This window comes from Nothobranchius furzeri, chromosome 17 (genome assembly GCF_043380555.1).
Source record: "Nothobranchius furzeri strain GRZ-AD chromosome 17, NfurGRZ-RIMD1, whole genome shotgun sequence".
NCBI lineage: Eukaryota > Metazoa > Chordata > Actinopteri > Cyprinodontiformes > Nothobranchiidae > Nothobranchius > Nothobranchius furzeri.
Window position 1 is genome coordinate 38764491 of NC_091757.1, and position 14754 is coordinate 38779244.

Sequence of the window (14754 nt, forward strand, 5' to 3'; positions counted from 1 at the left end):
TCCTGTTTGTCCTTTTAAACGCTTTGAGAGTAGAAATGAACTCTGTCACGTAAATCAAAGTAAGCGTGTAAAGAGTGTGTGCCAGGGGCGCTTCTAGCATCAGAGGTTTAGGGGGACTGAGCACGCAGAGAGCTAAAAACATTTTCTTCTACAGTAAAATACTGACTTCAGCACCATTTTTAAACGTAAAATAACAATAAACACACCTTCTTACTGTAAAAGAAAAAAAATACCTGTAATTTTACGGAACTATTTCGGCAACCCCGGCTGTCGCCGTTTTACCGTAAAATCTACGTTTTTTTTTACAGTGTAGATGATGAAAGATAACCAATAAGAGGGGAACCACCACCAGAGAAAGACAGGGGTCAAAGGTCATGGATACAAAAGGGGACATGGAAGGAAACAGGAGGTCATGGACAGGACAGGACAAAGACATGTTGTCGTTCTTTTTTAAAAACAAGATACATGAAATTAGAAGTAACGCACAGCAAGAACACACCTAAGATGTTCAAAGAGGACAAAGACAACATGACAGGATCAGAAAAGAAAACACTAAGAAACCTGATTGTGTTTCTGGTTTTGTCAGAGCAGACGCCTGGTGGCTGTTAGGTTTCCTGAAACAAGGATCAATTTAGGATCTGGTCTGGATTCTGATTCTGTACTTCTCTCATTGGTTTTGATCAATTTAACTGAAAGAAAAGTTGAGTTTTTACAAGCAGGTGAAAAGCCAACGAGTAAAAAAAGGCATCTCATCTAGAGACTAAAGCTAAATAAACACACATTGTTTCTGCCTCTTTTTTTACAAATGCTCCATATTTATTAGCTGTAATCATTTCTCCATCACAACTGCTAAAAGCTACATGCTGGTCACTGGTCGAGTCATTAACCCAGGTCTGACCTCTGGATTTAATATAAATCGAGGAATTTGACAGGGATGCCCTATATCCCCAAAGATTTTTATATCGGCAACTCAACTTTTAACATCACTAATTAAAAATTCTAACTCCATTAAAGGAATATCAATCTTTAATAAAGAATTCAAAATAAGTCAGTTTGCGGACGACACATGTATTTTTCTTAAAGATGAATCTGTGGCTGAAAAAACTATCAATATTATCTCTTTTCTCTAAAGCATCTGGACTATCTCTTAATTTGAAAAATGTGAACTTCTACCAATTCACACAAGCCCACACTCCTCAATTGCTTCGATTAAAGTTGAATCAGAAGTCAAATACCTAGGCGTGTTACTTTCCACAAACTTAAGTAAAAGAGAAGATTCTAATATCTCTGACTGTATTTTAGATTTGAAGAAAACACTCAATCACTGGCTGACTAGAGATCTCACCATTTTTGGAAGGAGCCTTCTTGCTAAAACTGAGGGCAACTTGAAACTGATTTTTCCCTGCTGCTCTTTATATATTCCCCCAAAAAATATTACTAAAGCTAACCAAATAATTTACCAATTTTTGTGGAGAAACAAAACACACTACATTAAAAGATCTCAACTAGTGAAGGAATATAGTAAAGGTGGTATCAACGCTCCAGAATTTGTATCTATGATTGCTACCCTTAGAATTAAATGGTTAAAGTCATGTTTATCTCATTTAGACTCTATGTGGTTCCACATTCCTAAATCTATATTCAACAAAGTGAGTGGTTTGGACTTCTTCTTAAAATGTTATTTTGAGGTTAATAAGAGTCCAGTTAAGCTATCCAACTTTCACAGACAGACCTTACACTTTTGGAAAATGATGTTTACCCACAATTTCTCTCCCCATAACTCCACAATATGGAACAATAGGGTCATGACGCTTAATCGTAAATCTATGCTTAAAAGTGAATGGGTTAATAAAAAGATTCTATTTGTATCAGATCTTATGGATGTGAATGGTATTCTCTTAAGCTACACAGAATTTTTAAAATAATTTAATTTAAATTGCTCGCAAAAAGAATATAGTAAATTATGTAAGTTAATCCCACCACCTCTACTTAATTTTATAAAAAAAAATTATGATACACAACAACCTCTCCCCAGTATTGCCAAATCTAATGCTAGGACACCGCCATCTGCTGGACAACAAATGTAATAACAGTTTCATTAGTAATTCCTTTAAAGTTTAAACTAAGGTATGGTATTTCACAACTTTGGAATAAAAGATACTAAAAGTGATTTAAGTTTGATTGCTTCCAATACAGTTAATGCTTTCTCAAAGTATACAAAATGGCCTATTCTACCCAAGGTGAAGGAAACGCATTTTAAAATCATTAACAAAGTTTATCCGGTGGCAGAATTTCTAAAAAAGAGATTTGGCTTCAAAGTAGAACAATACTCTTTCTGTACTAGCGAAGATGAAACACTTGAACATGTGTTTTTTATATGTGCTATTACTCCATGCTTCTGGTGTGACTTAAAAAACTGGATTTCCTTAAAAATTAACAATATGCCCTCATTTCAATCAAATGACATTCTTTTGTACTGAGATTATCCTGCATTGTTTGTCACCGACACTATCAACATATTAATTCTGTTGGGTAAATCTCATATTCATTGTGCTAAATGGAGGAGTGCTAAGCCATGTTTCTCAGGCTTCTTAAATGAATTTAAGATGTTTTTCTCATCACTTAAAAGCAGGGGTGTCAAACTCAAACTCACACTGGGCCGAAATGAAACTCTGGGACGGAGTCGAGGGCCAAACTTAATATTTTTTGAAAAAGTGACGGCAAATTTGCACATTTTCTTTATCAACATATATGCAATTTTGAAACTTTAAATTTGGAAACAAACATATTTCTTCATTAACACTGAATTTGGAATAACCAAATTACACACGAGCAAGTCAGTTTTAAATAAAAGGCATCAGTGGTATTCATTATTTGTGGTATAAGCAGCATTTTTAAAATCTATTCAGGATTTAAGTTTTCCTGTTCATTCATTTTTCTTATTTTTTATTGTCCTTTTTTCTCCTGTAATAAATGTCATCGCTGCTGTGACGTCTAGCTTTCCCCACTGAGGAACAATAAAGGGATTTACTATTCTATTCATCTATCTGCAGCCTTTCCACTTCCTGTTCAATCTTTTCTCACGGGCCAACAACAAAATAAAAGTATTATTTTATCTTAAATGAAAATGCAACATCTCACCTGTTAACTTTCATGTTTTGGAGCAGAAAAAGAGCATAAAACCAACATATTTAAAGCTCAGTTTGCTCCACTGATTTACTGTGATGCTCACCTGTTCCAGCCAGATACCTGCATCATGGGGTTGATCTGAGCTGAGGAGGAGACTCCTGTTGTTTTGTTCATCTTCATCATAATAATGACAACATTAGATGACAACAGGTGCTCACATAGGTTTGTGCTGATGAACATGTCTGAGCAGCTTGACCACGTTGTTGTGTGTCGGGGAGGAAACACAACGACAGCAACCACAGAGTCGTGCTGGTTTGAGCGTGTCGCTGCTCGCTGGAGTTATATCAGCTCTGTCTGGAAGTTAGTTGGAAAACTTTCTCTTTCAGTCGTAAACACATTATTGAGCAGCTAGAATCTCCGTTTCTGGGCTTCAACGTCAGAAAATAGCTGAGTGCACTCGGTGCTGAGTGAGAGGAGTGTTTAGTTTGTCGAGACAGCAGAGCTGCAGACACCGGCAGCAGGCGCTAGAAAAAACACAAAGGAGGGGGCACTTTGGCTCTGCGCTAACGCCGCAAAGCATCATGGGAGTTGAAGTCTTTGCGGAAAAATCGGCCAGCGGGCCAGTTTTAATATATTTTTGATATTTATCTCGCAGGCCACATAAAAATGCTCCGCGGGCCTTGTGTCTGACACATGTGTTCTACATCTTTCAAGACATTCAGCTTATTTTGACAGTTTTGCTTTGTTTCAGCTTCAGTTCAGCTGTTCAGCAGCTTCAGTTCAGCTGTTCAGCAGCTTCAGCTTACAGTTTCAGCTATCCAGCATTCAAACAGCATTTGTGCAATAAATGCAAATTTTCTAGTTCTTATTGCAGTGAAAAATTTGGTCCTAAATTAGTAAAAAATAAACTAAAACCTAGTTTATACTTCATCAGCAAGTTTGCACACACACACACACACACACACACACACACACACACACACACACACACACACACACACACACACACACACACTGACGTAGACATTTTCCTTCGTTCATCCACTGGTGTCAGTATTGTGTAGCAATTCTCCACCAGGACAACAGAGGGCGCAGCAATTTTGTGGAGTATCCTGCCACCAGTGAAGTCGTGTCTCTAGAGCAGGGGTCACCAACCTTTTTGAAACCGAGAGCAACTTAAAGGGTACGGAGTAATACGAAGGGCTACCTGTACATGACACACTTCTGAAAACTTAGTTTATTTTTATTTTTAATTCAATGTTGATATGTCTGACAACATTTAATTTGCTTCTCAAATAATAATAATGATTTAAGGCAGGAAACAGATAAATCTCAACATGTAACACTTACTTTTTTTTATCTCAGTGCATTTCAGTTGTCTCTCATATTCAAATAATCACTTCTGCAACATTTCTTGGAAAAACATGTCCCATTTTTACTAACTACTTCTGAAACAATCTTAATCAGACTAGGTAAGATGTCAGTTATGTAACCTTTCAGTCCTGCAAAACACAACTTTTTACCACTAAATCTTTAGCATTTTTAACTAAATCTGTACATAACAGCTTGAATATGTTGGAACTTTGCCATGCAGCTGTTTAGCTGAAAACATCTGGCACATTTCTATTAGTGGGAAACCTGGCACCAGATTGCTGTAATCTGGGGTGTAACTTGATACTGCAACTCTGACTGAGTCATGTAGATGAGCATCAGTAAGGCGTGTTCTGTGTTTGCTCTTTATGAAGTTCATGTCAGAAAAGGCTGATTCACAGAGATAAGTTGAACCAAACATGCAGGCAACCTTCATAGCTGCTGTGCACACACCTTTGTACTTCTCTGTATCCACAAGGCACCAAAAGTTTGGTTCACTTTGATGGGCTTTGAGATGGAGGTCGTTTTGCAGTGTTATAATTTCTATCTCCACCTCCCCAGCATTCAAGCTGAATGTTGCACTTAGCTGCTCAGCAATGCATGCAATTTCTACTTGCACAAAAGTATTGGGAGATGAATGACACACATGGCTCAAGTTGATCAAAGTCACGAAACCTATTCTCAAACTCTTGTCCAAGTCTGTTAATGACTTCAGGGTATTTGTCCACAACTTTGTCAAAAGTCTCAGATGCAGAAGCATGGTCATTCATCACTGACTGCACATAAGGAAAGTGCAGCACCCTTTTTTTCTGTAAATGCACAGAGAAAATGTTCATCTTGGCTTTGAATGCATTTACAGCACTTATCATGTCAGCAACAGTTTTACCTTTGCCTTGCAGCTCACAGTTCAAATGGTTAAGTTTCCCAGTGATGTCCGTTAAAAATGCAAGGTCAAGAATCCATTCAGTGTCCTCCAGCAACGAGATGTCTTCACCTTTGGATTGCATGAACTTCTTGATTTCACACAAAAGTGAAAGAAAAAAACGTTGCAAAACCCGTCCCCTGCTGAGCCATCTGATTTCTGTGTGTAGTAACAGGTCGCCATATTCTGCTGACAGCTCCTCCAATAGTAGTTTGAATATCCTGTGCTGTTTGGCTTTGGAGCGGATGCTATTTATGATCTTCACAACAGGAGTCATCACATGCTCAAATCCGGTCACTTTTGAACATATCGCCTGCTGATAAATGATGCAGTGGTAATGTAGAAATGTTGGGAAGTCTGTGTCACCTTTGCAGGGCGCGATGAAACCTGTATGCCGGCCGATCATGGACACTAGCTTTTCTAGTGGTACTTTTTTTTCCATAAGAAAACTCTTAACTGCGTTGTATATATCAACTCCCCTTGTAGTTGTCTGGAGGGGCAGTAATGTCAGAAGTTCCTCTTTTGTGGAGAAGTCATCAAAAACCATACGAATAAAGACCATCAGCTGTGCTGAACTGCTGCAGTCCACAGACTCGTCACACTGGATGCTAAACCACTTGCATGTTGCCACATCCTGCTCCAGCTGCTCTGTTAAGTTCTCATAGTGAGACATAGTGACATAGCCGTCACTCTTCATACCGTTGTACTTGCACCCAGTTGGACGTTGGAGAGAGTGGAGATGACATTGGTTCCATTCTTCTCATCTTTAAATACAGTCTTTGCGATTATCATCATTGCTTCTTTGAAAACTTCTCCATCTGAAAATGTCTTCTTGTTCTTAATCAAAAAATGTGTGGCTCTAAATGACGCTTCTGTCGTTTTTTGTGACTTTTCCACCGGCTTCTTGAATAAAGACTGCTGTTTGCCCAAAGCTGCCTTTAACTCACATGCTTTTTCTTTCCATAGTGCGCTGCTAGGTGGGTAGCTAGCATTGTAGCTTTTATGACAAGTACTGAAGTGTCTCTCCACATTGTGCCGCTTTGCTGTCGCCACAGTCATACCACAAATGAGACACACACATTTTTCTCTCACAAGTGTAAAAAAGAACTCCTCCTCCCAATCACTATGAAAATTATATGTTTTCTTTCGTTTTTCAGCCATTTTCGGTTGGTATCCAGCTCCTCATTGGAACAGCACCTGCCGCCCGTTAGCTTAACGCCGAATCGAACTAGTAGGTCAAAGAAAGTTCATGTTTACATCTTCTACGGTTTTTAATGGCAGCTTGCAGCCTGTGTGATTGCACTACTGCCACATTCACGTACGGTAAAGTACTATTTATATGTTGATGGTAAAATATAAAAACATACAAAATATAAAATATTTTTGTTCTTAAAAATTATTCGTTAATAGTTTCATTTTCAAATAAGCATTGATGCAACTGTGACTCAAAAAGAAAAGCAACACAATAAAAAAAGGAGATATAAAGTCAAGTTCAGTGGTGACTAGTGCTATTTTTAGAACATAGCCTGCGGGCACCCCGTGGTTACCCCGAGAGCACCTTTGTGCCCGCGGGCACCACGTTGGTGACCCCTGCTCTAGAGTATTTATAATGTGTGTTTATATTGTATTTATGTATTTCAGAAGTTTTTTTGAACACTGACAAATGTGTCTCTCATTCTCCTCCACCTCTTCATGCAGTCACCACCTCCAAAGCCAAGTTTCCTGTAATTTCCTTACAAAAATAAAAGTATGTTGTACTCCTTCAGTCACGGTTGTATTAACGTTTATATCGCCGCACTTTTACTGCGTAACAGTCTTTAATGGGGAATGGTGGTGCTTTTGGTGAAGGTAAAGGAAGCAGAGTCCTGACCAATCACAGGCTTGCATATCTCCGTAGCTTTCAGCAGATAGTTAAAACATTGGGCTCTGTCTGTACTTGCGTGCCTGTTGGAAAGCCCCTGAACCACAGATAACAGTGTTGCATGACTCTGCACCAACGCAGACACAGAAGTATAAACTAAGCTAAAGTTGAAGGTAAAAATAATTTAAAACGCTGTTATCGGGACTCCACAGCCAGTATTCGTGATCCTGCTGGAACATCCCTACGATCAATGGTTTGAACAAGCTTAAATTAAAAATGTAACACTTTTAATGCAGTTGCCAAGCCTAGCTGGGAATTTTGAAAAACATCTTCCTAAATGATCTTGAGCAGTGAAGCTGAAAAAGGTAGAAGGGTTTATCATGTAAAATCACACGAAGAGCTGTGATTTGTTGCTGAACAGATCTGTTTAAAGATGGCAGCATTGCAACGTGGTCTTGACTGACCTCGACCTAGCCATTAGCTTATCAACCCTGCTGAGTATGAATAGAATCTCTGAACCGAGGGTGTTTTCCTTTTTGGTTCAGTTGTTACTGCCGCTCACTGCAGCCTCTAACAACAGCAGTAAGTTCCTATCTGCAGTGATCGAAGCAAACAGAGGCAGGTTTTAGAGGAGAAACCCTGTCAAGGACAAGCAGAACCAAGTAAACAACAGCCTGAAGACAAGTCACGTCAGAGATCAGCTGCTTTTCTCATTCCATAACATAAACCACACTCAGATCTGCATCAATTGCATCCTGTCAGTTTTATCATTACCAGTACCAGCTTAATATTTTCATTGGTATTCCCATTCACATCCATTGATCCTTCAATCCAGAGCCAATAAGAGCCGACTGAGCCTGCAGCTGATCAATCTGAAGGACAAGAGGAGTCTGAATGGGCGCGTATTTTAATGTGCATGCTTAATTTCGGATTGTTTTTGACTCTCCTTGTCTAAATTTCTTTTTAGGGTGGCGCTGCGCTGCGCTCCGTTTCAATCAGGCTGTACAGCAGGATTTCCCCTCGTAGGCAGCGATATTTTTCATAACTCCGATTGCTTCATGCTATAGATCATTGGAAAGCTGCTTTTATGTACTTTTAGGAACCATTGGAATTATTTGAATCTGATCAGCCATTCAAAAGTTATAAAACGGAGCATTTTGGATGACAAACTCAGCACGTCTCTGAATCTGTGTTGTGATTTGTTGCGCTCAAGACAGGGAATCCCGGTGGCTACCGTAATGTATTGTATATGCTGTCATGGTCTGTGTCGGCGTCTCATCTCATGTGTCTCCTTTTGTTCTCTAGGTGCTCCTTTTGTGTCCTCTAGCGCCCTCATGTGTCATGTCTGCGTCTCTATATGGTGTCTTCTGTTTGTAGACCTTTTTATCATCCCCTCAGGTCCAGTGTTCATTTAGTTATCCTCTGTGCCCCAAGTTGCAGCTCCAGCCTCTTTGTCCCCAGCTGTGTGTGGGTGTGTGTCCATTCCCCAGTTCATTGTGTGTGTGTGTGTGTGTGTGTGTGTGTGTGTGTGTGTGTGTGTGTGTGTGTGTGTGTGTGTGTCCATTCCCCAGTTCAATGTGGGTGTGTGTGTGTGTGTGTGTGTCTCCCGTTTTGGCCGGGAAACTACCGTATTTTACTTTGCTTTCCTGCCGTCCTCCCGAATTATTATTTTCCCGTAAATCTCCCGTATTTTTAAAATTCCTCTGCCTCTTTAAAATTATCTGTAGCCTCGCGAGAACTGGTTGTCGCGAGATTTGTGCAGACAGCGGGAACATAACAGGAACAACAAACGAGAGCGATGATGGAAGTGAACAAGGCATTCCTGCCAAAAAATCAAAGAAATCGTGTAAATATCTAGAAAAATGGGACAGCGAATTTACTTTTCTAAAGAAGAGCAGGATGGGACAAAGTCACGCTTTTTGTAAGATTTGCAGTTGCGACTTTAGTGTCTCCCACGGGGGAAGGAATGATGTCAGTCAGCATGAGAAATCAACCAAGCACAAGCGCTGGCTAGAAGCACAGAAACATGCCCAGACGATGTCGGCATTTGTAACTAGGAATACCACAGAGGCTGACCAGGTCATAAATGCGGAGGTTAAAATGGCAATGCTGTGTGCCAAAAACAATGTTTCTTTCACCTTCTGTGACGACTTCAACAAGTGTGTAGCTGAGATGTTCCCGGACTCTGCTATTGCACGAAAATATTCTGCGGGGAAAACCAAATCTACGCAACTTATCAAAGGTAAGTTGATTCAAATTAAGTATGAATATTATGAAAGCGTATACATAGTCATAATCATGTCCAGCAGGCATATTGGTGGCAAATTGCTAGCTAACGTTACTGGGCATTCACTCAACAGGTGCCATAGCAGCAGAGCTAGATGATGAGTTGGCCAGAACATGCCGATCTCAGCCCTTTTCATTGATGTGCGACGAGTCGAGCAACAGAAAAACGGACAAAGAATTCGTCATCCTGACCAGACTCTACGATGAGGCCACTCTGCAGGTCGCTACAAAATTCATGGAGATGCCCATATGCAATGTGGGAAATGCAGAAAATCTGTATGAAAAGCTGAGTGAAGCATTAAGGTAGGGGAACTGCAATGTGTTGTTGACGTGTGTAGTAATTTGCATTTAATTATAATCTTACATTTAGTGTAAGACATTTTATGGCATTTTTTTCATATTTCCAATAGAAAAAGAGGAATTCCATGGGAGAACCTGATAGCCTTTAACTCTGATAACGCCAGTGTCATGAAAGGCAGACACAACTCTGTCATCAGCAGACTGAAGACCAGCCAGCCCCATGTCCAGGACCTTGGCTGCATCTGCCACCTAGCACAACTGGCCACTGGCTGTGCCATCAAAGCAGCACAGGTACCAGTGGAAGACTTCCTGGTTGGGATATACACCCACTTTGATAAAAGGTAAATTATTATAAATAAATAGGCCTGCAGTTGATACTCTTCAGACATACACATACATTTCCATCCACTAACTAAATAATTGTCTATATTACCGTGCAAAAAGATGTGAAATCTATAAATAATTTGTAGATTTTTACCGATTCAGACCACCTGAAGCTCCTCAGGTACTGCAGCACCCAATGGCTGAGTCTGTTAACCTGTGTCCAGAGAGTGTTGAACCAGTGGGACGCACTGCAGGTAAGGATGGTAACTCCAGCAGATACATACAGCTTACTATTCTGTGTTTTCCTTTTATTTAACTATTGCCACCCTGTTTCCCTATGTACTCTAGGCCTACTTCAACAGTCATGAGGAGGTGGAGAGGAGCGCCAAAATACATGATTTAGCCAGCCATCTGCGTGATCCAGTCATGAAGATCTACTTCATGTTCCTGACTGCTGCCCTTAAATCTTTATCTGATTTTAATATTGCCTTCCAGGTGGGTATCAGTGTTATTGAATGTATGTGTAAATATTAAATTTGATTTTGCTAATTGTAGCATTCTTAATTCACTGATATTTTGTTGTGACCCATGATATTTTCTACAGTCAGAGGAAGTACAAATTCACAGACTGGAAGAGGAAATGTGCAGGCTGATTAGGAGGATCCTGGGCTACCTCATACCAGCCAGGGCCATCGTAGGTATACCTCTCAGGGAGGTGGAGTATGGACAAGGACATCAGTTGGCTGATGAGGAGCTCTTTATTGGAGCAGACACAAAGGCCTTCATGAAAAGCGTAGAGCTTCCCATGTCCACTGAGAAGAAAATCTTTCAGTGAGTATATTACCCAGCTGTTTTATAATGGTCATCATCAGTATGAGAGAATATGCTGTACTGTGCCTAAAATGCTGCCACTAATGCAGTTTTTTACTCTTACGCTGTTGTAGATCTGTGAGAAGGTTCTATGAAGCAGCGCTTCAGAAGATGTTCTCCTCCTTTCCCCTTGACCATCCACTCCTGAGGGACTTGAAAGTGCTGGACCCTGCTGCTCGCCTCGACATTCCTCCAGGGGCAGGTAGATGTTAGGGCAGTTCTCCATTGATAGAATGATTGAATTGATTAAATATTGCATGGTTTAGATTTGCAACACTTTCTTTATTTTCCAGTGGAAAGGCTAGGGGCCATGTTTCCTCAGTTGAGCTTAAGTGAAGATAGGCTGAGAGAGGAACTCGTTGACTACCAGGTGACAAATAGCAAGCAACTCCCCCAAGAAGACAACATTGACAGATTCTGGGGCCTGATAGGGAAGGATGTGAGGTTCAGTGAGCTGCCAAGATTAATGAAGGCTTTACTCTGCATTCCCCACAGCAATGCCAGTTCTGAAAGGGTGTTTAGTATGGTGAGAAAGATTGCTACAGAGAATAGGATGTCATTAGACAACAGCACTGTTTGTGCTTTACTGTCATGTAAAATCAACCACTCTGGCCCAGCCTACAAATACACTCCTTCCAAAAAAGTGTTAAAGAATGCTAAATCTGCAACACATTTGTATAATAAGTCATTAGTGAATGTCAGAGAGCCACATGAGTGAACATGATACATCTAAAGAAAATGTGTAGTGAAAATAAAATGTAAATGTTTAACTTAAAGACAAGCAATGTGAAATAAACATGAAGTAATGTGTTGACTTGTATATAAAATGAAAAATGTAAAATCAATAAATATGCTTCATTTCCCCTTTTGTGTTTTCATTTAGGCTGTATTATAACAGAATGTTCACAGCATTTCAATGTCAACAAAGGTATGCCTCAGATTCTGATCACTGAATTGTAGTAAGTGGTTGAAAAGTGGTTATTATAGATTTTTTGTACACCTATCTTACAATGTAAGATATACTAGCGCTCGGCTGTGGCGGCGGGTTGGCTCGCTGCCGGTGTTGTAAATTTTCCCTTATTTTCAAATCCAAAAGTTGACAGGTATGGTGTGTGATGGTGTGTGTGTGTGTTGTGTGTGTGTTAATTCTTCCCGCAGCCATTAGGTTTAGTTTGGCCTCCTCTGTTTCTGTTTGCCCATTTTGATTATTAGGTTCACCTGTCTTCCCTCCAGCTCTCACTCCACACACCTGCCGCCATTTTCCCTAATCACTTCTCCCTGGCTGTGTCCGAATCCAGGGGTAGGATGCTTGTGAGTACGGGTCCTCGCCGGTCTAGCAAGGCCTGGTCCTTGCAAGACCGCTAAAACCGGAAGTCAGTGGCTCTGAATTCGGACAGTACTAGCCTCGTTGTTATTCCCGCCCCCAGGTCAAGTTGCCTAGCTACCGTGACGGCAGCAAACAGGCTAACAAGCTAGTAGCGACGTTGAAAATGGATCCACAGCAATATTTCATTTTATTTGTGGCTTTTGAGGAGCTGCGACGGCTCAATAAACGTCACCGGCCTTTGTATTTAAAGTTTAAAAATCATTTAGTCCTGTTATCTGCTAGAGTTACAAGTATTATACTCATGATCTCCTTTTTTGCATATATCTGAATGTTAGTGATGTGACAGCCGTCGATTGAGCCAGCCCAGCAAACCCTTTTGATGGACGATGCAGTGGTCAGTGAGATGAGACATCCAGAAGCACCCTCTGCAGACCACTCTGTCTGATGTTCCACTTGCCAACCAGAAACGTTCAGCCACGGATCTCGGTTTCTGCACTCCATCCACCTCGATCCATGTTTAGTAGATTTAGCAACACCACCAAAGACTCCCTGCTTTCCAAGTTTACTGTATATATTTTACTTTTATCTTTACTTTTATTCCTTACAGTGTTCCCTTACAATTTATTTACTATGTTGTTACTTGTTAAAAACTGAATAATAAAACTGTTAATGATCAAAAAAGAGTTATCAATTAATAGAAATTTTATTACATTTAAACAAATAACAAAAACATTCAAACACATATATAGAACCTGAACCAGAAGAAACTAAAAGAAAAAAAAACAATTTCTCTGCCATCCTTTCCATCAATGCTAAAAATCTGTCCATCCTTCTTTCTCTCCTCTCCTCTGCTTCCCTCTGTTGTCTCATGTCCTCCCTGATCAGGTCAAGGAGCTCATCAGCCCTTCTCCTTTTTCTCCCTGATGAGGAGTCCGGCTTCCTTCCACCACTCTCCCTGTCCTCTGTCTCACCCACTGCTGCACTTGGCCCTGGAGTGTCCTCGGGAATGGAAGCAATAAGGACAGGAGGCATAGTGGAAGGCCTCTGTCCCAACACCTCGTCCATGGGGACAAACCAGGGCCAGGTTTCAGCAGTGGGCTTTCCACTGACTCCCTCTCCTGACCCTGGATACTTGCAGTCCTACAGACAAAGGGAATTAGAATTACAAGGCTTTATTGTCATTTAACAACAGAGAACACTGTGGGCATAATGAAATTACAGATGCTCCTTAAAGGTACTGGTTCTGGATGAGAATAGAGAGGAATAGAAGAACAAAGTCAGATTATAAATCATAGTTGATAAAACATGCAATAAACAATATTTTAATTTATCAACATGGGAGATGAAAATTGTGTTCTGTGTTTTTTTCTGCCTAAAATGAAATTAAAAACATTAAATCAGTAATGTGGTTTCTTAAAAATTAACTTAAATAAACATTAAACTTAGTTTTCGTTATTTTTGGCGTTCGTTACATGATTACATAAGATGCAAGCTCTTTTACGGTGAGTTTTTTCCTATTAGACTTTCAAGCAAGTTTACGGTGGGGTGTTAACCTTAAAACAAATGATGAGAAGCTTTATTCGCTAAATAAACACACACACACGGGAATTATGACGGGACCACCATACAAGCTCGTTCTCGCTGATTTCTGCTTAAAATGTACTTATACAAACGAAAAATGTCTATAAACAGAATCGCTTTCAGCTTAGTTTTCTACCGCTATTTTCTTTTAAAAAGCCTGCTGGGATCAAGCTAGTTTACGGTGGTTTTTTCCTATTACACATTCAAGCTGGTTTTCGGTGGGGCATGTTTTAGCCTTAAATTACATGAAAAAAACAATTTGCGGTATTAGATCGTATATAAAAAACAAACCAAAAGTGCCCAAACACGTATTTTATTTTTTTGACCGCTATTTTTTTTAACTAACTTACATTTTAAGCTGCACTGCTGTCCCGCTCCGTCCGCCGTTGTTGCGAGTGTCGAGTCCAGCGGCCGGCGCGCAAAGCATGCTGGGATACCCTTGCTCCTGTGAGGATCCATCAGACCCATCCTCGAAATGTGGGTAGAGCGAGGACGCGTTTGAGGACGCGAGAATGAGGATTCTTGGAATTCGGACAGTACTCGTCACTGCGCTTTGACGTCATCGACCTCAAAATGCGCACTCACAAGCATCCTACCCCTGGATTCGGACACAGCCCCTGTGTATATAAGCTCTGTCTTGTCTGTGTCTGGTGTCGGTTCATATGTTGTCAGCGTTGCTCGTGCTCTGTTCTGAGCTTTTGCCTTCAGGTCTTCGTGCTCTTGGTTGAGTTGTGTCTCCAGGTTTTTGTGCTCTAAGAAGAGATTTGGGTGTTCCTGTTCCCC

At 40.4% G+C, this 14754-nt stretch overlaps 1 protein-coding gene across 1 annotated transcript; it reads left to right on the forward strand.

Moving 5' to 3' along the window:
• The first annotated feature begins 7620 nt into the window (after window positions 1-7620).
• LOC139063732 (uncharacterized) lies at window positions 7621-11927 on the forward strand. Its single transcript, XM_070546433.1, has 10 exons — window positions 7621-7648; window positions 8251-8305; window positions 9011-9525; window positions 9644-9872; window positions 9980-10160; window positions 10340-10447; window positions 10542-10688; window positions 10798-11024; window positions 11138-11265; window positions 11357-11927. The coding sequence occupies exons 1-10, from the start codon at window positions 7621-7623 to the stop codon at window positions 11779-11781; spliced, it is 2043 nt and encodes a 680-aa protein (XP_070402534.1). The 3' UTR covers window positions 11782-11927.
• The last annotated feature ends 2827 nt before the right edge of the window (window positions 11928-14754 follow it).

What these genes read in the sequence shown, in the direction of transcription:
- LOC139063732 (XM_070546433.1), top strand. Translation starts at nt 7,621, where the DNA reads ATGATCTTGAGCAGTGAAGCTGAAAAAG. An exon ending in AAGCTGAGTGAAGCATTAAG is followed by an intron (nt 9,873 to 9,979) that starts GTAGGGGAACTG and finishes TATTTCCAATAG; the next exon opens with AAAAAGAGGAATTCCATGGG. An exon ending in CGACATTCCTCCAGGGGCAG is followed by an intron (nt 11,266 to 11,356) that starts GTAGATGTTAGG and finishes TTTATTTTCCAG; the next exon opens with TGGAAAGGCTAGGGGCCATG.